At 43.4% G+C, this 27,928-nt stretch overlaps 1 protein-coding gene across 1 annotated transcript; it reads right to left on the bottom strand.

The window, feature by feature from the left end:
* Positions 1-926: 926 nt before the first annotated feature.
* On the bottom strand, positions 927-26,031 carry BATF3 (basic leucine zipper ATF-like transcription factor 3). Its single transcript, XM_040430402.1, has 3 exons — positions 25,438-26,031; positions 7,392-7,496; positions 927-3,253 (listed from the first exon to the last, which is right to left on the bottom strand). The coding sequence occupies exons 1-3, from the start codon at positions 25,522-25,524 to the stop codon at positions 3,065-3,067; spliced, it is 381 nt and encodes a 126-aa protein (XP_040286336.1). The 5' UTR covers positions 25,525-26,031; the 3' UTR covers positions 927-3,064.
* Between the last annotated feature and the right edge of the window lie 1,897 nt (positions 26,032-27,928).

The raw sequence follows: 27,928 nt of genomic DNA on the forward strand, positions 1-27,928 counted from the left end.
AAAAGTTTGGACACACCTTCTCATTCAAAGAGTTTTCTTTATTTTCATGACTATGAAGGCATCAAAACTATGAATTAACACATGTGGAATTATATACATAACAAACAAGTGTGAAACAACTGAAAATATGTCATATTCTAGGTTCTTCAAAGTAGCCACCTTTTGCTTTGATTACTGCTTTGCACACTCTTGGCATTCTCTTGATGAGCTTCAAGAGGTAGTCACCTGAAATGGTCTTCCAACAGTCTTGAAGGAGTTCCCAGAGATGCTTAGCACTTGTTGGCCCTTTTGCCTTCACTTTGCGGTCCAGCTCACCCCAAACCATCTCGATTGGGTTCAGGTCCGGTGACTGTGGAGGCCAGGTCATCTGGCGCAGCACCCCATTACTCTCCTTCATGGTCAAATAGCCCTTACTTTCAAAGTTTTCCCAATTTTTCATTTCCTAAAGTAATGATGGCCACTCGTTTTTCTTTACTTAGAATTTGTATTATGGCAAGAAAAAAGCAGCTAACAGTCTATTCAGTAGGACTATCAGCTGTGTATCCACCTGACTTCTCCTCAACGCAACTGATGGTCCCAACCCCATTTATAAGGCAAGAAATCCCACTTATTAAACCTGACAGGGCACACCTCTGAAGTGAAAACCATTTCAGGGGACTACCTCTTGAAGCTCATCAAGAGAATGCCAAGAGTGTGCAAAGCATTAATCAAAGCAAAAGGTGGCTACTTTGAAGAACCTAGAATATGACATATTTTCAATTGTTTCACACTTGTTTGTTATGTATATAATTCCACATGTGTTAATTCATAGTTTTAATGCCTTCAGTGTGAATCTACAATTTTCATAGTCATGAAAATAAAGAAAACTCTTTGAATGAGAAGATGTATCCAAACTTTTGGTCTGTACTGTGTATATATATATATATATATATATATATATATATATCTTATCAGAGAAAAATCCCTTGTCCTAAAGTTATCAGATTATCGCCCCATTCTTTACAAAACTAACTTTCTCTCTGTAAGTTGTAATAAATCCATCTTGTGTGACCTAGACAGGCTGCTTGCTCACTAAAGAAACATCTTATGGAAGCCTACAGATAGGGGAGGCAGGAGGAGAATAGAGGAAGTGCAGAGAGAAAGAGAGAGACAGACGCAACACAAGAATGCTTCAGCAGATTCAGCAGCTAATGGTGTTACATCTCTAAGTGCTTTATTCACATCTATACTGCTCAGTACTTCTTTATAATGTCTTAAATAGTGCTTTTGAGCGATTCTAAGCTAGAGGCAGAAAACAGAATTTGCTTTCGCTATGTGTATTCTATGGGGAGACATCATTATAGCTGGTCTCCACCTACGAGCTCAGAGCACACAAAGGAGAATACTTAAAAAAAATTAAACCAACCATGTAATATAAGAAATCTACTTTTTTATGATCAGTCTGAATATTATACAAAATGACAATATGACATAATAAAAGCGCTACAGACGAGTGTTATGAGATATATTCCACCTAGGATTCGGGCAGCATGTACCAACTATCTTAATACATCTATCAGCAAATATTGATTTAATTCTCAGAGAGGTATAGCATGAATTATATCATATTGCCCAATATTGTTTAGGATATGTAATGTGGTAACCTAGTGGTGATAAATACCTGATTGCGGCATACCACAGATAGCAAATGATAGTTAAAATATCAACCACACATCAAGGTAAAACCACATTTTTTATTTTCAGCTGTGTAGTGGGGATAAATAGTTTGGGGTATAGCTCAGAGGGATATGCCCCTTTGAAAAAGCAAGGCAAAACGTACGTCGGGGAATTCTGATCCCCCCCTGGATTTTAGGGTCAGTATGTTACTATATTATGTGGTTTTACCTTGATGTTTGGCTGTTATTTTGAGTTGCTTATGCCCTTGAATAGCATTTTGGTATGATAATTGAACCGGATTTCTGGATTATATATATACCTTAACTATCGTTTGCTATCTGTGGTATGCTGCAATCAGGTTTTTATCACCACTAGGTTACCACATTATATAACCTACACAATATTGGGCAATATGATATAATTCATGCTATACCTCTTGAATTGAATCAATTTTTGCTGATAGATGCCATAAGATAGGTGGTACATGCTGCCCGTAACCTAGGGGGAATATATTTCATAGCACTCGTCTGCATCGCTTTTATTATGTCATATTGTCATTTTGTATACTATTTGGAATGATCATAATAGAGTAGATTTCTTATATTACATGTGTGGTTCATTGCTCTCGGTTGGTTTTGTGATTATGGTTCTACACATGATTTGTAGGTATATGTTTGCTGTCTTTTGGTTTTCTTACTTCTAAAAAATTCCAGATACAGTCATATAACGGTCAGACATAGTTCTATCGTTTATGTATGGCAGCTTATTCTGGAAAGCTATGTGGAAGTTTAGGTATGCTTTTAATTATACAATTTTAGCTTCCTACAGCCACCACTAGAGGGAGCCTATGAGCTTACTGCATACTGTTTATACAGTGGTCTTAATAATAAAAGAGTACGAAGTAAGCTCCCCCTAGTGGTGGTTGCGGCTAAACAGAATGTTCTTATTTAGGGACCATTCACAAAAAATTGCAGAATAGATGCGGACACAGAATTACGGTTGTGTGAATGGACCCTTAATTCCACATCAATGCAGGGAATTTGGTGCCCTGTATCAGAAACTGAGGGCTCCAACTACTATAAGAACATATATTAAAAAAAATCATCACAGAATTAGGGATCTAAATTAGCAAATTGTGAATTTAGAAAGTCTGTTATATCAATTACATTGTCAGTGCATTCACTTATTACTATTGCATTCAGTAGAGAGTCATAAATTAAGGCAGCAGTGATCAATTACTTTGGCCTCAGGACACGTCCCATGTAATACCAAAGCATGGATATCTTCACATGACGCCTCAGAAGCTTCACAGAGGTTTTTTTTCCCAATCCCAATGGTAAATCCATAAGAGAAACATTGTTAAAGGAATACTTCCAAGTAAGGAATAGTCCAGATGCATGGATGGGAATCATCGAGGTAAGCAGCCAGATAAGGCATCTGTCATTCTGGGCACAGTCACAAAGTTCACCGGGCAGTGGAGATAAGGACATATCTGTTCATGGTCCTTTAAGACCTGGCTTAGATGTTTGAGTTCATCAGTGAGCTTCCCAATCTCCTTTTTCAGTGAACAGTTTTCTTGCTCCAGACATTCATATTCCTGTTACAGGGTGAAAAATATTATAATCATTTACAATCCAACAAACTAACAAATATAATACAACTATATATACTTGTTGTGGTGCCCCCTGCTGTTCTTGGATAGCCTCACAAAAGATCCTCCTACTGTGTCCATTGGTGGTAAGAAAAAGCTGATTTTTCTACCCTGATATGCACAATAGCAATTATCACTCCGCCGCCCGTGTACAAGAGGATCTGGGTGGTCGGACTTACAGTAGCTACTGAGCATGTGCGACCACCAGCACCAGGCACATTAAGTGGACGATCTGAGAGGGAATCAAAAGAACAGCAGGGGGCATCATAGCCAATACATAACTGCAATTTCTAGACATGTGTTTTTTTTTAACTCCTTAATGACCAGACTTGAAAGGGCCTTAACTTGCCTTTTCTTTTTGTCAGTCTGCATTTTGTTACATAATATGTCCCCCAAGACCTCAGGGGGACATCCATTTTTTTGTGCTTTTTCATTGTGCAGTTTTTTACTGAAACTGGGGAATCTATAGGATAGTCATTGGCAGATATGTGCCGTTCCCTCCTTTGGGACTCGCTCCTATCTCCAGAGCATGGCTCCCGAAGTGAATAGCGAGCAGCCGCGCATGGACACACACCCTCTGTCAACAGCTGCGGGGCTTTCGAAAATAGCAGAGTTCTGGCTAGGCTAAGCACAACTTGCTCTACATTCAGCACGATGCGACTTTTGAAGATAGCACAGTGCGCTCGATCGGATATTTTTGGAACTCCCATAGTGATGAATGGAGAGCACGTCATACATGCACGGTGTACTCTTCTTCATTTCAGGGGACTCATTCTCTAGATAGGAGAAGGTCCCAAAGGTGGGACCTGCATCTATCTGACAATGATGGCATACTCTAGCGATATGCCATTGATGTTCCAGATGGGCTGACCCCTTTAAGCTGTTCTTTTATAAGCCCATCTGCTGCTCGGATGACCCCTTTAAGACACTTGTATTTGTATACTGCATAATCAAAGGGCATTATTTGACGGCATTATGTTTAATGAAATTAGTAGAAAAACTGTCTGAAATGGCAGCTGAGGAGTCCTGCTACCAACAGTGCTGGTCAATATAATCAACATCAGGAGTGGGCACTTATCACGGCTACCCCCCCAGTCCTATCCATATACTGGAACATGTGTCAGTTCTACTTGGCACCAATATCACTTTTTAGCAGATTTCGCTTTTACTTTCATAATCACTTCCCACCTACCAGTTCACATTTACACATATTCTTTTGGAGAAGTAATCTACGGGTGTAACCAGCTCCAGGGGATTGACCAATGTAATGCATTAGCACAGTAATACATTAGAGAGGGGTCGCTTGCTGAAACAGGGAATGTACGGAACAGAAGTAATATTACATTGCAGGAAATGCTTGGGCCAAGAACTATGGGGGTCATTTATTAATCAGAAATACGCCTATATTAAAAAAAAAATGTTCAAAAATTTGCTGTGGGGCCCAGTCATTTCTATTTACACCACTGGGCGCGCACCACCTAATCAATAAAAAATAGCATACAGGTAACGTCCAGCATGTCATAAAGGCAATGTAGTAACACCAAAGAAAAAGAGAAAAGACATGCAATAATATGGATGCACTCTGTTAAAAAATATCAACTTTTTTGGGTCACTTAAAAATACTGAGTCTGAGGAAGCCGCACAGAACCGCAAGCGGCGATTCGTGTAGAGTTTAGCCCTATAGCGATGCAAGGGAGCCCGCACCCCTTATTCTTCCAGATTGTATATAGTACACAATTAGTACCTTGACTGGCACTATATAGTAATGTTTGCACATTGCGGTCTTATCATGGTTATTAATAGATTTTTTTTTTTGTACAATTGGATCATGTTTTTTTTTTATCTGTATGAGATCATGGTTATCTATTGTTATTTGTGTACTTAGATCAAGTCATTTAATTTTTACTTCCTGGATATTGTCCTTATGTTATATTGATTATAATCGGAGATTTTTGGGCATACCCTTGTTGCTGTTTTTCTGGGGGGGCTTCCCTAATTATGGGTACCCCAGTGTTTTTCTTCCATTTTCCCTTTTCTTCCCTTTGTGAAATGTTTTTAAAATGTAACTGTCGTTTCATTTTTTTATTCCCTAATGGTATAGTACACCCTGCTGTATAAGTGCTTTTTGTGATTTAAAATTTGATCATTTACAGTTTTACCTGCTAATAACTCCCACAAATGCATGCTACTCTCCTACTCAGCAGCTCTCATCTCACAGCGTTGCCATGTGCAGTCCGTCTTCTCAGTATTATAACAAGAGACGGGTGAGCTCAGCCCTGACAGCCTGGAGCTGGGCTGAGGCAGAAAGTGGAGGGGGGAGGGCTGATTTAGATGGTGATATCTTCTCAATGGTAGCAGCTAGAAATATGCATCTGGTTTTGTTTGAAAGCTGTCCAGGCTTCCATACAAGACCATAATGACAGCTCTAGTCCAAGCAACAGAGGAGAAATCACTGTTAGAAATAGAGTCGGGAATAATCGCGGGTAAAATCTGCTTTTACTTTCAGCTTCATTCACAGCATCCCGATTTCTATCATGGATATCTTCCCCTGTACTAAACAGATTTATGTCATTCTGGTATTTTCTGAAAGCTTGGAATGTCAGCTTTTAGACAATATAAAGCCCATATTAGCCAAACCAGAGATATAAGCAGCTAAAGCAGCCCCCCCCCCTCCCCTCCCTGTCAGTCTGGAAGAGAATGAGGGACAGCTGGCTATTAAGAGGTTAAAAGAAATGCTTACTAATTTAATGTAATTGCAGGGCTTGTCTCTGGTTAGCTGTATGTGAGGATACACACTGCTCTGTGTACTGTGGGAAGTTATCTGCATTCTGATTGGTCCTGCTAGTTCATGTGAGGAGAGCAAGGGTTTATGGGAAGTGAGGGAAATACAGGATGGCCTCAAGGAAGGGCAAAGATCATCACAGGCAGAGCAGCAGAGGCCATCTTAGGAAGTTGCTGAAATACAGGCACAGAGAAATATGGTTGCTAAGGGCTGAATACAGACATCAGAAAGGTAAAATTTGCTGAAAAATGTAGCTTCATGATTATCTTCACTTCAGCATCACATATGTTAGGAATTAAATTTTTGGTAGTGAAATGGCAGTTACACTTTAAGTATTTTTAATTGACCCAATAAAGTTGGTATGTTTTAACGGAGTGCGTCCTTAATATCTTTTCTCTTATTTTTTGGTGTTACAGTAACTTAACTAGTGTATAGTCCCGAAAAGTGATACGTAGCATAAGTGCGGCTGGGCATGTGTGGCGGCTCACTTCCCTTCCATGGATCATCTAGCCATTTATCAACGGCTAGTGACACTTTTGCTCCTCCTTCTTCTTTTTTAGGTCTTTGTCTGCCTTCACAGCTAATTTCCTACTGTTCTAACGCATCTAAAATGAAAAATGCCGAAACCGAAAATCTGTTGTCATTTTATGTCTACTGATCCTATGCAGACCTGTGTGTCTCCATGGTAACAGACTACAAACTGGGTGTAGTCTGATCCAACGATCTTATTGCCATCTATCTGTCTACTACTTGCTAACCTACCAAATATGCGTAAGATGTAAGGGGAGAGATAGAAAGAGGTATAACTGAAGGATCAGACAACGCTGAGTTCGCAGTCTGTTACCATGGAGACAAACAGGTCTACATAAGATACAAAGAAAAAATGTGGGGGGTTGAGTCCGCACAACCCGCCTGTAGGTGCATATCCCTATGGCGAAATACATATACAAACAGAAAATGCAAATGTGATCGCACACTACATCCAGCATTCTGCCCTGCCTCCATGCTGGATGAGACATTGGTGTACAAACAGGTCTACATAAGAGATGTAGAAAGAAAACAATGGGAGATTTTTAAGGAAGGCTATAGAGCACCAGCCCCAATAGTTTTCTAACAACCGTACTCTCCACTCCAGTATGGAGTCATGTATACCCTCTTGGGTAGGGCTCAACAAGGGGAGGAAAGCTTCATTAGCAAATATAATATGATTAGTCCAGCTCCTGACTGGCACTTTCTATTGTAGTGCCTTGGAGATGCCAACCATGTGCCAATCAATAAAAATACTGCTGAAATTCCCTTTACCTCGTGTAGCTTGTCAGCTTTTTGTGTCTGTTTTTTGCGGCTTCTCTGGGCGGCCACTCTGTTTTTTTCCCTTCTTCGTACTTTTCTGTCACATACGTCTGAGCCCTGGAAAGAGAAGCGGATTGTCTTACATACTTCTGTAAGTGTTCCCCATTCTCAAGATACTTACATAAAATACTCCCAAAATATAAAGGTCAGTGGCTACAAAATCCAAAAATAAACTGCAAATGTAGCAAAATATACCTATTTGAAAATTTATTGTTTTTGGAATAGACCATCATGGATCTTTATATTTAGGGTCAAGATAACCCTTTAAGACATTTAATAACAAATGTATTAAAAATGCACAGAGACGTGGCCAGCTTACCAGGACGTAAGATTCATGTTGCACAGCACGGATGTCCGTATGCTTGACGTGAAAAATATCCAAAGGAAAAAGGTATCCAGCGTGCATAAAAGTCCATTGTAATTAAAACATCCTTCTGAGATGAACGTAGTATCAAGACAACATGTTTCCACCAAACATGGTCTTGCTGAATTGATTCGCTCATCTCTACTCAGGACCAACATTGATCAGAGTCTTATGCCCTATCTCCTGTGCTGTAAGTGTATATCTCAGGACAACTTCTTTAATTTTGTGTCATATTATAATCAGATGTATCATTAAAGGATCGAAATCATTCAGTGTTTGTGTCTTCTTTTGGGGAACTTTTGGCATTTCACTAAATTATTTCTTAGCCTCTGAAGGAACAGAAACCTCCTCACGGGTCTTATACTCAGCACAAAGCAATAAAGCCATTGTCATTAATTTCTAATAATTTGAGATATCCCAAGTCATTCCCCTCCCCACTCCAGTACTGGTTAAGGTCACGGCCAGATTGAGCATTCCAGCATTATTTAAAAAACGGAGCCACAAAATGAATGGAGAGAAATTAGAGCATACACGGCCACCCCTCCATTCACTGCTGTGGGACTTCCGAAAACAGGTGAGAGCTGGCTGGGCTTTTTTCAGAAGTCCCATAGCAGTGAATAGAGAAAGTCATGAGGTCCCCTCTTTTGAACAACCCAGGTGTGCAGATGATAGCCAGCCCTGGTTAAAGGGGTTGTATGGAGCAGAGAACCCCTTTAAAGTGCACCATTTCTAAAATTATATATATATATATATCAGCAGGTCAGAGGCCGCACCAGGTGGAACAATCAGTCTGGGATAAGAGCCCAGTCCAGACTGTTAGGAGGAGGAAGAGTCTGTGCAGCAGAGGCCTGGGAAGTCTCTGTACAAGTGGGCTCAGCCGAGCTGGCTGAGGGGCCACGGGGCTAGGTGTTAGCCTGAACTTTAGGGGACTCCGCGAGGTCTTGGAATCGACGGTCGCTAGGCCAGAGTCAGGAGGACTTCTGGGCCACAATCCCGCAAAGGTACTGGACTTTGTTACAGCCTGGAAGTGCTGGATTGTTAGGCTGGGAAAAGCCGCATGTTCTTCCCGTGTGTGAACGGGGTTTTCAGTGAGGTAGGGAGTCCTCCTGTTTAGTTAGAGCCCAGCCGGGCAGGTGTTTTATTTGTATTGTTTGTTTTGGTTTTGATGAGGTGCCAAATAAAAGCAATGTTTGGCCCCTAACCCTGTGGTCGATGAAGATCATTGTGAGAATGACCCCCGAATAAGAGGCGATCCCTTACAATATATATAGTATCAGCCGCTCTCAATTTATAAAATACAGGGACAATAGACAGCAATCTCCTTCCCCGCTCCTGCTTGCCTATATTTGTTAAATTGCTCCTGCTTGTTTTCAAGTATCGGCTATCCTGACATGTCTGCTTTAGTAATTACTAGTATTCATCATGAAATGACAATGGTAGAGTTCTTACAACAATACATTGTGCCATTCCTCTGGTATTCCACCTGGAAATGTATGAACGAACTGACAATTGGTTACTATTTATTCATATGTTTACAGGGAGGGTAAAGAAGGTCTCATTGATTTCTTTGCTGTGACTGCTGTCATATAAAGTAGAGCATGCATGTGTTATGGTCTACGTAACTCCTTGTATCTTTCCAAGGAGACCTTGGTGGCATTATCATGGTCAGTGCTACAGGTTTGCAAGGTCTGGTTTCGTGCAGCATGCAAATATCCAAGATGAGAGTAGACTCGTTTGCTTATAATTAGTCAGCAAGTATTTTATCCCCAGAGCAGTGCAAGCTGTTATTCTCTGATATCAGGGGTTTTGAAACATGGCAAAAGACCAATAATACTGTAATAAGGTGTATGGATTACATCAGTTCCAGCGGCCGTTATAGCACAGAGGAAGTGAAGCCATATTAAATATCTTAGAAAGTCACATAGTGTCATCACAATAGGATGATGTGGATGCTGCTAATTAATTCACCAATTTGTCACAGCCTGATACAAAAAAAAAAGATTGGGTGATTTTTGAATGGTTTTAAATAAAGACCTTTTATTTTCAAATCTATCTGGGGTAGTAAAAGGGTTAATACCAGCATCCCTAGTGGTCTAGGGTAATTAAGGGATTAATGCCAGCTTTCCTGATGGTCTAAGTACCGAGGGTGCCATTGCAAACTTCCTTAGTAGTCTAGTCTATTGAAAAGGTCAAGGTTAAAAATCCTGATCCAGGACAGCAACATGTTAAATGTAAGCATCCTTGGTGGTCTGGGACAGTGAAGTGGTTAATGTAAGCATCCCTGGTGGTCTAGGGCAGAGAGGTGGTTAATGTAAGAATCCTTGGTGGTCTGGGACAGTGAAGTGGTTAATGTAAGCATCCCTGGTGTTTTAAGGCAGTGAACTGTTTAATGTAAGCATCTCTGGTGATCTAGGGCAGTGATGTGGTTAATGTAATCATCCTTGGTGGTCTAGGGCAGTGAAATGTTTAATGTAAGCATCCCTGGTGGTCTAGGGCAGAGAGGTGGTTAATGTAAGAATCCTTGGTGGTCTAGGGAATGGAATTTTTAATGTAAACCTCCCTGGTGGTCTAGGGCAGTAAAGTGGTTAATAAAAGTATCACTGGTAGTTTATTGTGATTTATGGCCTATCTTCAGCATTCTATGGCAATATGGGGTAAATGTAAGCATTCAAGGTGGTCTAGGGCAGTGAAGTAAGTGGTTAATATAAGCATCCCTGGTGCTCAACTACAGTGAAGTGGTTAATCTAAGCATCTCTGATGGTCGAGGGCATTAAAGTGGTTAATATAAATATCCTTGGTGTAGGGAATGTGTAATGTAGGGGCTAATATCAGCATTTATGGTGGTCTAGGGCATTTGAGGGTTAAACAAGTGATCGGCGGAGTTGGACCCAGACGATCTGATGATAGTAAAATTGTAAAAAGCAGACAACCCCTTTAATTTCAGTATCCCTGGCAGGGAAGTGAAGAAAAATAACATTTCATTGGCCTTACTTCACAACACTGAGCTAAAGAGCTGCCTCATCCTCCTCTCTGCTCTGCTTGTCAGGGATTATGATCCTGAATACAGATGATAAGATCTTCAGCTGAATCTCTGTAGGAATGGAGCTCATGAGGAGACATGAAGTACAGAGAGGATGTGGATAATGAGCAGCAGCTCTTGTATGCAGTCTCTATTACCACAGTCTGTCCTGTCTGTCCTCTCTGCACTTCATGTCTCCTCATGGACTCCATTCCTACAGAGATTCTGCTGAAGGTCTTATCAGCTGTATTCAGGATCATAATCCCTGATGAGCAGGCCGGCCGTCAGCTCAGCTATTATGCAGCATCACCTCTGGCACTCGTGTTCCTCCCTTGTTATTAATGCATTGTATACTATTATGCATTGAGCCTCATGTGGGCATTGATATTCTATTATGTACACTACATGCACATTATAGGGGAGAAGCTATGAGTGCTGCAGTTGTTGGGCTGTGTCCTAGTCCACTTCCTGGGGCTAGCTACCACCTCAGCTATCATGCGGTATCGTCTCTGGCACTCGTGTTCCTCCCCTGTTATTAATGCACTTTATATTATTATGTATTGAGCCTCATGTGGGCATTGATATTTTATTATGCACACCATATTGAATTATGTATTTTATGGGGGACGGGCCTTGGGTGCCATGGTTGGCTGCGGTGGTTGGATCGTGTCCTAGCCCCTTTCCCGGGGTTGGCCACCGCCTCAGCCATCAGGCAGTATCACCTTTGACACTCGTGTCCCTCCCTTGCTACTAATGCACTTTATACTACTATGTGTCGAGCCCTATGTGGGCACTGATATTCTTTTATGTACACTATATGCACATTATATTGAATCATGTATTTTTTATGGGATGGGCCTTGAGTGCCACAGTTGTGCTGCGGTGGTTGGGTTGTGTCCTAGCCCCTCTTTTTTGGGGCCGGCCACTGCCTCAGCTGCTATGCAGTGTCACCTCTGTCACTCGTGTCCCTCCCTTGTCACGTATGCACCTTTTTAGTGTTATGTATCGAGCTTTATGTGGACATTGATATTTTATTCATGGACACTGAATGCACTTGATATCATTATGCGGTTATTATTGTGAGATCCAACATAGTATGAATTATAGTATGAATTATAGTATGAAATGTGTTATGCCTCTTAGTAGGGACTGTGCCTTTAATCATATACCGTATACCTAATGGCCATCACAACTTTGGTTATGTTATCTACCTATATATCAATAAACATGACGACTTTGATATGTTCGGGTGAGTTGGATACTAACTATGTAAAACATGGGCCCAATATGGAACACTGTTATGGAGTGGAATATCTAGTATTATCTATTATTGAGATCCAGCTATGATGCCGGACTAATGGGAGTCGATTGTCCAATGGCCAAGTGTTTGCGGGTCACATGCGTTCCAATGGGTTGTGGCCCCACGCATGCGCTGTCCGGGTCCATCTCGACGCGCTCCATTACGTCATTACGCGCCGCGCATGCGCAGTGTGTTGGCGTGAACGCGCTGAGAGATGGCGCCGTACATCATGATGCTGTCGCGCCCGTTCGATTAGAGCACAGGTGTCCGCAATCCAGGTACCTTACCCACTTATGTTACCAGTATATATACCCTGCTCTTTCATTTCTTCATACCTCCTGACGAAGCCGCTGAGGTGAAACGCGTGAAGAGGTCTTGCGCTTAGGGCCTGTATATCCATCTGGGCTTGGTCATGTCTTCAGAGGTACGTCCCAGGTACGTATATATGCATGTTGCTGATGGTTGCCATGGACGTTGGCTGTGGACCGCATTAACATCCATGGATTTCTTTTGAGGTAATTGCAGTGTATTGTGCAATTCCCCATCGGGGTGTGGATATGGTATGCTACACACCTCTTTGGTGTATATTGGATGTTTGCGTGTCACAGTACGAACCTGGTACCCTTGTGGGGATACATGATAGTCCAGTGGTATATATGCCCTTTGCTTCTCTGTATAACTTTTTCCATCTTGCCCTTTCTCTCCATATTTTATATATAATAAAGTGATATGAATTTGGATAAATTATTTCCACTGGCTTTTTTGTTATGACAGAGAGGAGGATGAGGCAGCTCTTTAGCTCAGTGTTGTGAAGTAACTTGTCCTCTTGTGTGATTAAGACAGTTTCTGTGTGTACTAATAGGATGGCGGCCAGTTTATTTCTCCTAATGATTGCTCCCTAGACAAAACGATGCTTTATAACTAATGGAATTATAACTCATTCTCCTTGACCACTCTGCAGCTACTCGCCATGCTCCAATCCATCGGCCTAAAGGACGCCGCCCTCTCCTGGTGTTCTTCCTATCTCTCTGGTCGCTCTTTCAGTGTATCATTCGCTGGCTCCACTTCCTTACCTCTCCCCCTCGCTGTTGGAGTTCCTCAGGGTTCAGTCCTAGGCCCTCTCCTCTTCTCCCTGTACACAGCACCGTCAGCAGTGCCATCTCTATGCTGATGACACACAACTGTACACTTCATCCCCTGACATCACACCTGCTGTATTACAGAACACTCTCTGCCGTCTCTAACATTATGTCCTCTCTCTATCTGAAACTAAATCTTTCAAAAATTTAACTTCTTCTGTTCTCTCCATCTACTAACCTACCTAAACCTGATGTCTGCCTCTCGGTGTGCAACACCCTCATCACTCCTAGGCAGCACGCCCGCTGTTTCGGGGTGACTTTTGACACTGATCTTTCTTTCACCCCCTATATTCAATCTCTCTCCCGCTCATATCGCCTGCACCTCAAAAACATCTCTAGTATCCGCCCCTTTCTCACTATGGAAACAACAAAAACTCTCATTGTTGCCCTGATCCACTCCCGCCTTGATTACTGCAACTCACTATTAATTGGCCTCCCTTTCACCAGACTCTCCCCTGACCAATCTATTCTTAATGCAGCAGCCAGGGTCACCTATCTGTCCAACCGCTACTCTGATGCCTCCGCCCTGTGTCAGTCATTGCACTGGCTACCCATACACTATAGAATCCAATTCAAACTGCTCGTCCTCACCCACAAAGCCCTCCACAGTGCTGCACCACCCTACATCTCTTCCCTCATCTACCACCCTACCTGTGCTCTCCGTTCGGCCAATGACTTACGACTGACTTCAAGCAATGCCCGCCTCTTACCCGTCCCCTCCTGACTATGATTTACATATTTACCATTCCTTGGGATCGTGCCAGTCTGGCGTCTGCGCGGTGATTTTGTAACTGCGCACGCACCAGCCGCCTCGATTCGGCGTGCGCACACGCGCGCCGGCAGTAATCAGCGTGCGCGTTCGCACCGGCGAGTTATATTCACAGCGCGAGCCGGCCGGCGCATGTGCAGTTACAAAATCATGCCCGGCTGACTGCGGGAGCACGAGACGGGACCAAGGAATGGTAAATATGTAAATCATAGTCAGGAGGGGACGGGTAAGAGGTGGGCATTGCTTGAATTGAAGCAAGGAGGCCGCTGCCCCCTTGACTTCAAGCTCACTGCAGACAGAGCGCTCAGGGAGATTAAAAAAGCGTTTTTCACAAGTATGGATTGACGAATTTCTGGCTCACACACATGACCAATAACAGACTGGGGGCTGCTATAAGGTAATGCTGGCAGTTTTATATTACTTTTGGAGGTGACAGGTTCCCTTTAAGAAGCCCACACTGAGCTCCTTCCCTCTATAGCTACCTTTATGTATGCAGGGGACTTGGAGCTCTGTATCCGGAAAATGGAACCAGATTGCTATAAAGATGTATTAAGAAATGAGAAAGCCTAGAAAATGGTGTTGAATAGTGGACATTCCATTTGAGTTTCACAATTCTTTTATTTTTGTAGTTTTTTGAGCTTCACTTGAATCGTCAGTATCTGATTACAGAGAATCGTATTCCTTTTTCGCAGGAACCAAACATGAAAGCAGCAGATCTGTTAGAGCAGGAGGCAGCGACAGCAACCTCAGGAGGCTGAATGAGAACAGTTTGTGGTGCGGATGGGACGGTCCCCAGCACCTGTTAGACAGATTTAATCTTTTAAACTGAGATCATTCATAGAAGTAAGTGCGCACATGGAAAGTGGTGGATTCAAGGAAGAGATAATGCTGTTAGCTGTAAGAAGTAGATGTCGACGGCTTCTGGAGAATTATGTGACGTGATTCTTATCTGTACTACTCCTGAAGATTTTTTTGTTATTTGCAATAAGGGGTCTTGGTCTTATAATGCAGTTCTTAAAGGGGTTGTCTCATCTGAGACGTTGCTTGCATATCGCTAGGATATGCCACCAATGTCAGATAGGAGCGCGTCCCACATCTGTCTCCAGAACAGAACCCCCCGAAATGGACAGGAGAGCAGCCACAAAGGTGATACCACCCTCCCTTCATTTATTTCTATTGGACTCCCAAAAATAGCCGAGTGTACTCCCTTGGCTATTTTCTGAACTGCCATAGTAATTAGTAGAGAGCACCATACACTATGCTTCACTTTTGGGGGCCCGTTCTGGAGACAGATGCAGGTCTCAGAGGTGGGACCGACACTTATATGACTTTGATGGCCTAGTGATATACCATCAAAGTCTGAGACAATACCAGGGTTCTCTCTATACAGGAAAGACAGAGAAGGCAAGAAGGGGGAGGGTGGCCCTGTATGTGAAAGATAGCATAAAATCTAATTTTATATCAAGACACGGAGGCTCATATTTGCTTAACTCTTTCTTTACTGTACATTTAGCAGCAAAGATAACTGAAGAAAAAATATCAGTGTAACCATGGCAACAACTCCACCCCCATAGCCCCTATATAAGGCGCATCACCACATGAACACTTCCTCTTTCTTTGCTGCTTCAGCTCAGATAAGTGGATGATTTTACTTGCTGTTTCATTTACTGGTTTTATATATATCTGTATTTGTGGGTACTTATATTTTATTATACCTTAGTTACGCTGTATTTCTGTCCTAGTCCCTTGCTGGAAGACTTATCTTCCTCCTTTTTTCTCTCTATCCTCTTTATATATATATATATATTTTTCTTCCCCTTCCTTCGGGGGTTAATCGCGTTGCTGTTATCTCTTTTCTCTTACTATTTGCGCTGGCGGCGCATTGTTAGGTTGGTTCCCCATTCCGGCGTTCCGATTTAGGCTGTTTTTCCCTTAGGGGTGTCTCGGCCATTTTCCTGTTCCCCTTCCCCCCCTTTCCCCCCCCTCCTTCTTCATTACCTTGTCCTTGTTCCCGCTCCGTTTTCCCGGGCTTTTGCGGCGCAGTTCTCTTCAGGTGCCGAGATCTCGCGATACTGAGCGAGATTCTCGGCCACCGTCCTTTGTCTCACTTCACCTCATTGGTGGTTCCGGTGAAGGGGAGGAGTCTCGTCTCTGCTCTGCATCGCTGCAGCTCCCTTCCTCTCAGTGCACATCTCAGGATTCACAGTACAGTTCCTCCTTACAGTTATTCCTTCAGCGCCGTTATCTTCTGTCTATAGGGGTGACTTACTCCTCTAGATAGTCCTTCCAACATGTCTAACGTCCCTGTGTCCCCGGCCAGCTCTATTCAGGTGAGACACTCTGGTCATGTGTCACCAGTCCCTCCCCATGGGGTTAATGAGGTCTCTGCCCAGGAGTCACAGGCTGCTAGTTTACAGCAGTCCATCTCTGATGCTATAGTAGCTGCTATGGGCTCTGTGACAGTATCCTTATCTCAATCTATCTCCCAGGCCCTGAGGGCTCAACCTATCACTGATATGCCCCCTCCTGCCTCCAGAACACATGTGAATGTGGGCTCTGTCCCATCTAATGAATGCACGCTTAAGTCGCGCAAAAGAGCTAACCCGCGCCCGGCAGAAAGGGTGCGATCTTGGAAAACCGCACGGTCTCAACCTGAGCCGGTTTCTGATTCAGACGCAGAGTCTGTTGAGGAGGCTTATGATGATTACCCCCTCCAGTCTGGGGAGGATGATTTAATTGATGTGGCAGTTGATCCTGCTATTGAGGATGACCCGTCTAATGCAACGGGGACAGGTATTGACCCTATAGTGTCTGACAAAGATGCTATCCTGGATCCCATGGGGGACCCCCTGTTCGACCCCGACCAATTGCACCATCCGAGGTCCTCTGAATGGCTTCCCGCCACTCATGTGGCTCAGTATCTGGAAGCAAGGATCCGTACTCCCCTGTCCAAAGAGGCTCGCAGTAAATTGCGGGCGGAATGTCCGCGACCTCTGATTCCGCACAAAATATGCGAGACCCCCAGCGTGGACCCTAAAGTGGTTCAGTTTCTTGCAAAAACAGGGTTCAACCCGCGCAAGGGGTTGGACTCGGCATTGAAAGCTTGCCAAGACAAGCTACTTGATTTGACCGGGCCATTGGCAAAAATCTTTGATCTTGTTGAACGTGCTAAAGCAGCAGGCACACAGGTTGACCCTGAGACCCTCAGTGGTTGGGCCCAAAGGGCTATTTGTCTGACTGGCAATATAAATACTTCAATTGCCATTGAAAGAAGACTGTCCCTCAGTCTTCCCTTAGCCAAAGTCAAGTCAATCCGCAAAGAGATTCGTCACGCGTTATTGCTCCCACAGTTATCCCTACGACACCTGGCTCGCCTGATCGGTCTTCTCACTTCTTCCATTCAGGCAATATTCCCTGCTCCCCTCCATTATCGTGCTTTACAGAGACTAAAAATTGCTCACCTGAGGGCGGGAGCCTCATACTCGGATACTCTGGTCTTGGATTCGGAGACCAGAGACGAGTTGATTTGGTGGATACACAATCTGTCATTATGGAACGGCCGGGCTATTTTCGGCCCGCATCCAGATATGGTTATCGAGTCCGACGCCAGTCTGATGGGGTGGGGAGCACACTGTCAGGGAGTCTCCACGGGTGGAGCGTGGTCTCCCGAGGAGTCTCGTCTTCACATCAATGCCCTCGAGCTCTTAGCGGGTTCCTTTGCGATCCGCAGTTTCGCTCAGGGTTCAGTTCGGGCGTGTATTCGCCTGCGTATGGACAATGTCTCGGCTGTCCGATACGTGAACTGCCTAGGGGGGACTCGGTCCAGGGTTCTGTCTTGTCTGGCCAAAGACTTTTGGGAATTTTGTCTTTCCAACAGAATTTCGGTGGTGGCGGAATACATTCCGGGCCTCCACAACACCTTAGCCGACTGGAGTTCTCGTTACATTTCGGACTCCAGCGACTGGAGGTTGGATCCGAGGGTCTTCCGAGATATTGTATCTCTCTGGGGCCCGTTTTGCATCGATTTGTTTGCGTCACGCCTGAACACTCAGCTACCCAGGTACTTCAGTTGGCATCCGGATCCGCATGCGGAAGCCGTAGATGCATTCCTTCAGAACTGGGGCGACTCCCTCCACTATGCTTTTCCCCCATTCGCACTCATTCCTCGGGTACTCGCTCAGATTCGCCGCCAACAAGCGCAGTTAGTACTGTTAGTTCCCTTTTGGCAGACACAGTCGTGGTTTCCACAGTTGCTGAGTCTTCTCGCGGACGTACCTCGACTTCTGCCGTTTTTTCGTCAGCTGCTACTCGATCCTTACGGTGGCCACCATCCACTCCTGTTCGACAGATCCTTGCAGCTTCTAGCTTGCCGAGTTTCAGGGGTTCCTGGGATTCCCCACAATTTTCGGCGGCAACCAGGCAGCTGTTGGAGTCAGCTTGGGCTCCAGGCACTAGACGAGCCTATCAGTCTGCGTGGGACATCTGGGTTCGTTGGTGCGATTCACGGGACTTGGATTCCCTACAAGCCCCTGTAGCCGCTATTCTTCAATTCCTCACTTCTCTCTTTGAGGCGGGTAAAGCTTACCGTACATTAAACGTGTACCGCTCCGCTATTTCCTCCAGACATTCCGGTTTTGACGGTTGCCCTGCCGGCCAACACCCTTTGGTTTGTAGATTGTTACGGGGGTCTCGCCTGTCGCGTCCTCCTAGACCTCGTTTCTCTACCACTTGGGATGTCGCTACAGTCCTCCGTTTCTTGGAAGATTGGCCTCTCAACTCTTTACTGTCTCTGCGACAACTGTCAGCTAAGTTAGTGACGCTTCTTTGTTTGGTGGCTTGTAAGCGCGTTTCGGATGTCCGAGCGTTGGACATTGACGCGCGTTATTTTACTCCTCAGGGCGTTATGTTCAACATATCTCGTCGCACGAAAACGGGTATTAAGTCGGTTACTTTTCCGTCTTTTCCTTCTTCGCCGCAACTGTGCCCTGTTGCATGCTTACAGGAATACGAGTCTCGCACCCTATCTTTTCGCTCTGGTGATTCCCCTCAACTGTTTATTTCTTTTCGGCGCCCTTTTGCTCCGGTAACCAGCGTTACGCTTTCCCGGTGGGTGAAGTGGATGCTTTCTCTCTCTGGGATTGACACTTCCATATTTACCGCGCATTCGGTACGTGGGGCAGCGGCTACCTCAATGTCGGTGGCCGGTGCACGTTTAGAGGATGTCATGAAGCTGGCGGATTGGTCCCGAGTTTCTACCTTCCGGGAATTCTATTTCAGACCTGATCCGCATGTTTTTACCTCAGTCATTGCTCAGCTTTAAACTTGCAAATATGAGCCTCCGTGTCTTGATATAAAATTGAGGATTTTACTAAGTCATGACGTAAAGTCATGATTTTATGAAAGACACGGAGGCGAGTATTTCCCACCCTTTGTTGTATGCCCACCCATCTGGTCTGTGGGGTCTCATGATCTTTTAGAATGTTATTTATTTATATTTATTTATTTGTTGAATGCTTTATTGTTTTCGCAGGAAATGAATCCGGGTTTGGTTTTGCCACACTCGGTTAGTTACTATCCATATTACCATGATGTCTTATTTTCTCTTCAGGTTGATTGCCCCTGTCAGCGGCTTCCGGGTGTTCTCCTTGCTGCAATCCACTGTTGTTGTTCGCAGTTGAAGTTCGGGCTGTTTGTTGACCGGTCCAAGTTCAAGGTTCTCGTCGGTTGAAGTTCACAAAGAAAGAGGAAGTGTTCATGTGGTGATGCGCCTTATATAGGGGCTATGGGGGTGGAGTTGTTGCCATGGTTACACTGATATTTTTTCTTCAGTTATCTTTGCTGCTAAATGTACAGTAAAGAAAGAGTTAAGCAAATACTCGCCTCCGTGTCTTTCATAAAATCATGACTTTACGTCATGACTTAGTAAAATCCTCAATTTGATACAAGTTAGCGAGAACAATTTAGAGTCAGTTTGGGTTACCTTGCAGCTTGATAATCATAAGGTAACTCGTCTAGGTGTGATATATAGACCACCTAGCCAAGTCAAAGAATTAGATGATCTACTAGTTGAGGAAATAGCTAAAATGACATTGAAGGGGGAAGTTATCATTATGGGAGACTTTAATCTTCCTGATTTAAACTGGAAAACCAAAATAGCTAGTTCTGCCAGGAGTACAGATATTCTAAATTCCCTACTGGGATTATCTCTACAGCAAGTAGTTGAGGAGCCAACCCAGAAGGAGGCCATTTTAGATTTAGTATTCACAAATGGGAATTTGGTATATGATATTACTGTAGGGGAAAGCTTGGGATCTAGTGATCACCAGTCAGTGTGGTTTACTATAAGCACAAAAACAAAAGTTTTAGATTTTAGAAGAACTGACTTTTCTAAAATTAGATTAGTGGTATACGAGTCCCTATCAGATTGGAACAGTTTCATTGGAGTCCAGGAGAAATGGGACTACTTAAAAGTGGCACTATTGAAGGCAACAGAAAATTGCATTAGGCTTGTCAGTAATAGCAAAAAAAAGGAAGAGACGACTGTGGTACTCAGCAGAAGTGGCCAAAATCATTAAAAACAAAAAGATAGCATTTAGGAATTATAAAAAAAAAAAAACGAGGATGACAGGCAAATTTATAAGATTAGGCAGAGAGAGGCCAAACAAGTTATAAGAGCTTCTAAAGCACAGGCAGAAGAGATATTTGCTCAGTTAGGAAAAAAAGGCAATAAGACATTCTTCAGATACATAAATGAAAAAAGGAAACTAAAACAAGGAATTACCAAATTAAAAACTAAAGAAGGAAGGTATATGGAAGAAGATAAAGAACCAGCTGACTGCCTCAATGAATACTTCTGTTCAGTTTTTACAAAGGAAAATGAAGGAAAAGGACCTCAGTTAGGAAAGACGACTAATGAATCTTTTGATGCATGTGTCTTTACAGAGGAAGAGGTTCTAAGTCAGCTGTCTAAAATTAATACAAATAAGTCACAGGGGCCTGATGGGATACACCCAAAGCTATTAAAAGAGCTTAGCGGTGAACTAGCAAAACCATTAACAGATTTATTTAACCAATCACTGGCAACAGAAGTCGTCCCAGAAGATTGGAAATTAGCAAATGTTGTGCCCATTCACAAGAAAGGTAGCAGGGAGGAACCGGGCAACTATAGGCCAGTAACCTGACATCAATAGTGGGGAAATTAATGGAAACCATACTTAACGAGAGGATTGTGGAACATCTAAAATCCCATGGATTGAAAGATGAAAAACAGCATGGGTTTACTTCAGGGAGATCATGTCAAACTAATCTTATAGATTTTTTTGATTGGGTGACTAAAATAATAGATGGAGGAGGTGCAGTAGACATCGCTTATCTAGACTTTAGTAAGCCTTTTGATACTGTCCCACATAGAAGGCTTATCTATAAATTGCAGTCTTTGGGCTTGGACTCCCATATTGTTGAATGGATTAGGCAGTGGCTGAGGGACAGGCAACCGAGGGTTGTAGTCAATGGAGTATATTCAGACCATGGTATTGCTACCAGTGGGGTACCTCAGGGACCTGTTCTGGGACCCATATTGTTTAATATCGTTATCAGTGAAATTGCAGAAGGCCTCGATGGTAAGTGTGTCTTTTTGCTGATGACACAAAGATTTGTAACAGGGTTGATGCTCCTGGAGGGATACAGCAAATGGAAAAGGATTTAGGAAAACTAGAGGAATGGTCAAAAATATGGCAACTAAAATGTAATGTTGATAAGGGCAAGATAATGCACCTGGGGCGTAAAAACCCAAGAGCAGAATATACAATCAGTGATACAGTCCTAACCTCAGTATCTGAGGAAAGGGATTTAGGGGTCATTATTTCAGAAGACTTAAAGGTAGGCAGACAGTGTCATAGAGCAGCAGGAAATGCTAGCAGAATGCTTGGGTGTATAGGGAGAGGCATTACTAGTAGAAAGAGGGAGGCGCTCATGCCGCTCTACAGAGCACTAGTGAGACCTCATTTGGAGTATTGTGCGCAGTACTGGAGACCATATCTCCAGAAGGATATTGATACTTTGGAGAGAGTTCAGAGAAGAGCTACTAAACTAGTACATGGATTGCAGGATAAAACTTACCAGGAAAGATTAAAGGACCTTAATATGTATAGCTTGGAAGAAAGACGAGACAGAGGGGATATGATAGAAACTTTTATATACATAAAGGGAAGAAAAACTGCTACAAGAGGACATAAAACTATAGAGGGGCAAAGGTTTAAAAGTAATATCAGGAAGTATTACTTTACTGAGAGAGTAGTGGATACATGGAATAGCCTTCCTGCAGAAGTGGTAGCTGCAAATACAGTGGAGGAGTTTAAGCATGCATGGGATGAGCATAAGGCTATCCTTCATATAAGATAGGGCCAGGGGCCATAGTACTCAGTATATTGGGCAGACTAGATGGGCCAAATGATTCTTATCTGCCGACACATTCTATGTTTCTATGAGATGACACAACCACTTTTATATGAGGCTGGCACTGGCAGCACTGTATAGCATTGTTATTTAGGCACTGTATTTTTTTTTTTGGCCCACGTATGGTACTTTTTTGGCACTCTTACTCACTGTATGGTATGCTACTTGCTCACTGTACTGTATCATAGGAAAGCATAGGAGGCAGAAGGCAGAGTAGATTTTGATACAGTTTTGTGGGCATAGGCTGTCAGGGGGGAATGCAGCTTGGTCGCAGGAGTTCCACCGCACCGTAAGGCATTAACCTAACACTTAGTGAAGGGAGGGGGAGAGTCATAAACAGGAACAGAGCTATGACGGATCAGCAGCACCTATACATGGGTGAGAAATCTCTTCGCTATGACGGATCAGCAGCACCTATACATGGGTGAGAAACCTCTTCGCTATGACGGATCAGCAGCACCTATACATGGGTGAGAAATCTCTTCGCTATGACGGATCAGCAGCACCTATACATGGGTGAGAAATCTCTTCGCTATGACGGATCAGCAGCACCTATACATGGGTGAGAAATCTCTTCGCTATGACGGATCAGCAGCACCTATACATGGGTGAGAAATCTCTTCGCTATGACGGATCAGCAGCAGCAAGATGGTTGGAAATTCTGAAGGTACTATTACACCAGCAGATGTCATACAGATCACGATAAACAATCAAAGATGTTCGCTTATTATACACATAGACAATCGTTCATACTTGCGGTCATTACTCGTTCGCTTTTAAATCGTTCATTGCTATTACATGTAAGGATGGGGGACAGATGCTTGGTCAGAAGGCCTGTGTGAGATTGTTAGCGAGTAGGCGACTCCATATTATACAAGTGACCCAGTCACTTCTAGTTACATCACTGAGCCTACGGTTAGTATGGCGTACAATTCCTATATGGACACAACAACTATGGGAGTGTAATATTTATAGACCTACATCCGGTGGTACAAGTTTATTTGGATAAAGCTTCTGAGGGGCACGACTTAGGGACACCGGTACCCAAGTAAAAATTGGGTACAGTTGCTATGAAGACTTATTTATCCACAATTTTATTTGCGCACAGGTTTATTTGCGCACAGGTTTATTTGCGCACTGTGGGAAAACTGGCTGCAGTTGTTCAATTCCCCTGCAGCTACACCACAAGGAAAATCAATGGGGTCTGTCTGTATGCATGGATATACTAGGTCTCCCAGAGGTGACAGTTTCTATAGCCGCACTCAACCCAATATATTTGGGCCCCGAACAGCAGAGCCCCTGCTATTAGGTCAGAATCTCCCAATAGAGCTTTATAGGTTTTCTATACCAGAGTAGGAATATGTTGGGTACATAAGAATCCTGCCCTAGTATAACACAAAAAATAAAAGAGTGACTCAGCGCCACCTGGTGGTCACAAAAGGGAATGCAAGGTTTTTATTAAATTGTGTTTTCACAATTTACTGCTCATGAAGAACACTGATGTGATATTATTGTCTCTGGGATTGCTTCCCAAATTCAAGTCAATCTTCCATTAAGTTGTGTCTTTAGGTAAAATAATGTATTACTCCAGGGCAGCGTTCAGACGTTAAAAAAGAAAAGCACCACCATGGCACCTCAAAGACTCAGGCCTGACCCCTAAGATCTCTGCAATGAGATAGGGGGGGGTCAGGAGCCAAGACACTTTTTGGGGTAGGAAGAATCAGCGAGTAATGTGGGTAAAGTCCTTTTTCTTACCCCAGGTAAGGGAATTTTTTTCTTTAAAGAAAGTACTGCATGTTCTTCAGCATATAATTCAATAGAATGTAAGCATTCCGATACAAAACACCTCTAATATAATAAAATATAATAAAGAACCAATATAATACACCAATATATACCATTAATATAATATACCAATAATATAATACCAATAATACAAGTATATATACACTTGGCTCAGTGGTTAGCACTGGGGTCCCAGGTCTGAACCCAACCAAGGACAACATCTGCATAGACTTTGCATGTTCTCCCCGTGTTTGCGTGGGTTTCCTCCTACACCCCAAACACATACTGATAGGGAACAGATTGTGAGCCCCATTGGGACAGCGAGTTATTATAATGTCTGTAAAGCGCTGCAGAATATGTCAGTGCTATATAAGTTAGTAAAATAAATATACAATTTACAATATCGCAATAAAATATAATGTAATGCAAACCATTACAATATACCACTGATATAATAAAATATGTTGTATAAGTAATGTATCATAATATACAAATAATATAATTTTCCATTACTATATAATACCAATAACAATAATTTAAAAGTAATATAATATACCAATGATATACAATTAGTATAGCATACCATTACCATACCAGTAATGTAAAATAAAAGCAATATAATATACAACAAATAAGCCATTAGTACAATATACCAGTAATATAAAATGCCAGTAATAATATATCATTAGTATAATATACCACTACTATACCAGCAATATAAAATAGCAGTATTATAATATACTAATAGTATAATATCCCAATAATAAACCATTAGTACAATACACCAATACTGTACCAGTAATATAACATACCATTTGTATAATATACCAATACTATACCAGTAATATAATATACCATTAGTAAATCATACCAATACTATACCAGTTATATAATGAACCATTAGTATAATATACGAATATTATACTAGTAATAAAATGTCATATTAGTATAATATACCAATACTATACCAGTTATATAATGTACCATTAGTATAATAAACCAATACTATACCAGTTATGTAATGTATCATTAGTATAATATACCAATACTGTACCAGTATAGTATAACAGTAACATAAAATGCCAGTAATATGTCAATGGTAGAACGCAATATAATAAAATATAGCAGTATTATGATACCTGTGATACAATATACTAGCAATATATACCTGTGATAGAACATCTGCCTCTGATCCAGACGTGTTGTGCGCACTTCTAGGGTAAGAGCCGCTGGTGGACGGTGACAGCTGTGACATCCTGTGCAGACTGTGGAGCTCAGAAGTCAATGAAGCCACATAAGATGATGACTTAAGGACCAGTAGACCATGGGTGGGAGGAGACAGAGGTGGTGCCCACAAATAGTTATAGATGAGATGAGACTTCCAGGAAGATGTAAGACCAGCACCAAGATGAAGCCAGGGTCCTCAGTTAGAGACAGACAGTACCCAGGCCACCCCTGACACCTGTCCGATATGAAATAGTCCAAATTTAGCTCAATTTGTTAGAATTAAAAAAAAAAAAAAGAAGTCTGCTAGACTGTAAGAGCGGGCACCACCAGGAGGGCAGTGATGACTCCCTAACACCCAGCTCTGGAGGTGACAGGCAGCGGAGCAGGTCAGGCAGAGCGGTCATAGGGATCCCGGCGCCTTGTCAGTGCGGCCGCTTCTTCTTCTTGTAATGAAGACAAGAGCTCATTTCAAGTAAGTCACGTGGAGGAAACCACAAATGTGAGTGACAGGGAACTGAGAGAACGGTGCTCAGCCCTCCACCATACCTCCACGAGAACACCGGGGCAGGTCTGAGAACAGGGGGGCGCCTCCAGGTCTGAGAACAGGGGGGCCCCTCCAGGTCTGAGAACAGGGGGGCCCCTCCAGGTCTGAGAACAGGGGGGGCCCTCCAGGTCTGAGAACAGGGGGGGCGCCTCCAGGTCTGAGAACAGGGGGGGGCGCCTCCAGGTCTGAGAACAGGGGGGGGCGCCTCCAGGTCTGAGAACAGGGGGGGGCCGCCTCCAGGTCTGAGAACAGGGGGGCGCCTCCAGGTCTGAGAACAGGGGGGCGCCTCCAGGTCTGAGAACAGGGGGGCGCCTCCAGGTCTGAGAACAGGGGGGGGCGCCTCCAGGTCTGAGAACAGGGGGGGCGCCTCCAGGTCTGAGAACAGGGGGGCCGCCTCCAGGTCTGAGAACAGGGGGGCCGCCTCCAGGTCTGAGAACAGGGGGGGCGCCTCCAGGTCTGAGAACAGGGGGGCCGCCTCCAGGTCTGAGAACAGGGGGGCGCCTCCAGGTCTGAGAACAGGGGGGGCGCCTCCAGGTCTGAGAACAGGGGGGGGCGCCTCCAGGTCTGAGAACAGGGGGGGCCCTCCAGGTCTGAGAACAGGGGGGGCGCCTCCAGGTCTGAGAACAGGGGGGCCGCTCCAGGTCTGAGAACAGGGGGGCCCCTCCAGGTCTGAGAACAGGGGGGGCGCCTCCATGAAGCTCTTTATTATCTTTGTGAAAGTCAACAGCTTATTTCTTAATCAGAAGTGGAAGTGAACGGGAAAGGATCAATGCTGATGTATAATGAAGTTTTATGGAATAAATGGCCACTGGAAGGCAGTGAAGCTGCAGCCCATATCTAGCAACTTTTATTCCCAAACAATGTTATATGACGAGCTTAGCTCCTTTATCTGTTCTGTACTTTTCTCTACTTTGTAAAATCAATAAAAAGAGATTTGACACAAAAGAACCTCTTTGGGATCCCATAGATGGGGAGATGCCAGGATAAAAGGGGACCCGGCATACCCTAAGGGCACATCCATCTTATTGCAATATGGTTTGTTCATAACACTGCTCCTCCTTCTACATTACTTATCCTGCACTGATCCTGAGTTACATCCTGCATTATACTCCAGAGCTGTACTCACTATTCTGCTGGTGGAGTCACTGTGTACATACATTACTTATCCTGTACTGATCCTGAGTTACATCCTGCATTATACTCCAGAGCTGTACTCACTATTCTGCTGGTGGAGTCACTGTGTACATACATTACATTACTTATCCTGTACTGATCCTCAGTTACATCCTGCATTATACTCCAGAGCTGCACTCACTATTCTGCTGGTGGAGTCACTGTGTACATACATTACATTACTTATCCTGTACTGATCCAGAGTTACATCCTGCATTATACACCAGAGCTGCACTCACTATTCTGCTGGTGGAGTCACTGAGTACATACATTACATTACTTATCCTGTACTGGTCCTGAGTTACATCCTGTATTATACTCCAGAGCTGCACTCACTATTCTGCTGGTGGAGTCACTGTGTACATACATTACATTACTTATCCTGTACTGATCCTGAGTTACATCCTGCATTATACTCTAGAGCTGCACTCACTATTCTGCTGGTGGAGTCACTGAGTACATACATTACATTACTTATCCTGTACTGGTCCTGAGTTACATCCTGTATTATACTCCAGAGCTGCACTCACTATTCTGCTGGTGGAGTCACTGTGTACATACATTACATTACTTATCCTGTACTGATCCTGAGTTACATCCTGCATTATACTCCAGAGCTGCACTCACTATTCTGCTGGTGCAGTCACTGTGTACATACATTACATTACTTATCCTGTACTGATCCTGAGTTACATCCTGCATTATACTCCAGAGC

This window comes from Bufo bufo, chromosome 4 (assembly GCF_905171765.1).
Source record: "Bufo bufo chromosome 4, aBufBuf1.1, whole genome shotgun sequence".
NCBI classification, from domain to species: domain Eukaryota; kingdom Metazoa; phylum Chordata; class Amphibia; order Anura; family Bufonidae; genus Bufo; species Bufo bufo.

Bases quoted from the DNA above. Each gene is read 5' to 3' on its own strand.
- BATF3 (XM_040430402.1), bottom strand. From the start codon at position 25,524: ATGTCACAGCTGTCACCGTCCACCAGCGGCTCTTACCCTAGAAGTGCG. The intron at 7,497-25,437 runs GTATATATTGCT...TTCTCTTTCCAG, and splicing joins AGGCAGATGTTCTATCACAG to GGCTCAGACGTATGTGACAG. The intron at 3,254-7,391 runs GTAAAGGGAATT...ACCCTGTAACAG, and splicing joins AAGCTGACAAGCTACACGAG to GAATATGAATGTCTGGAGCA.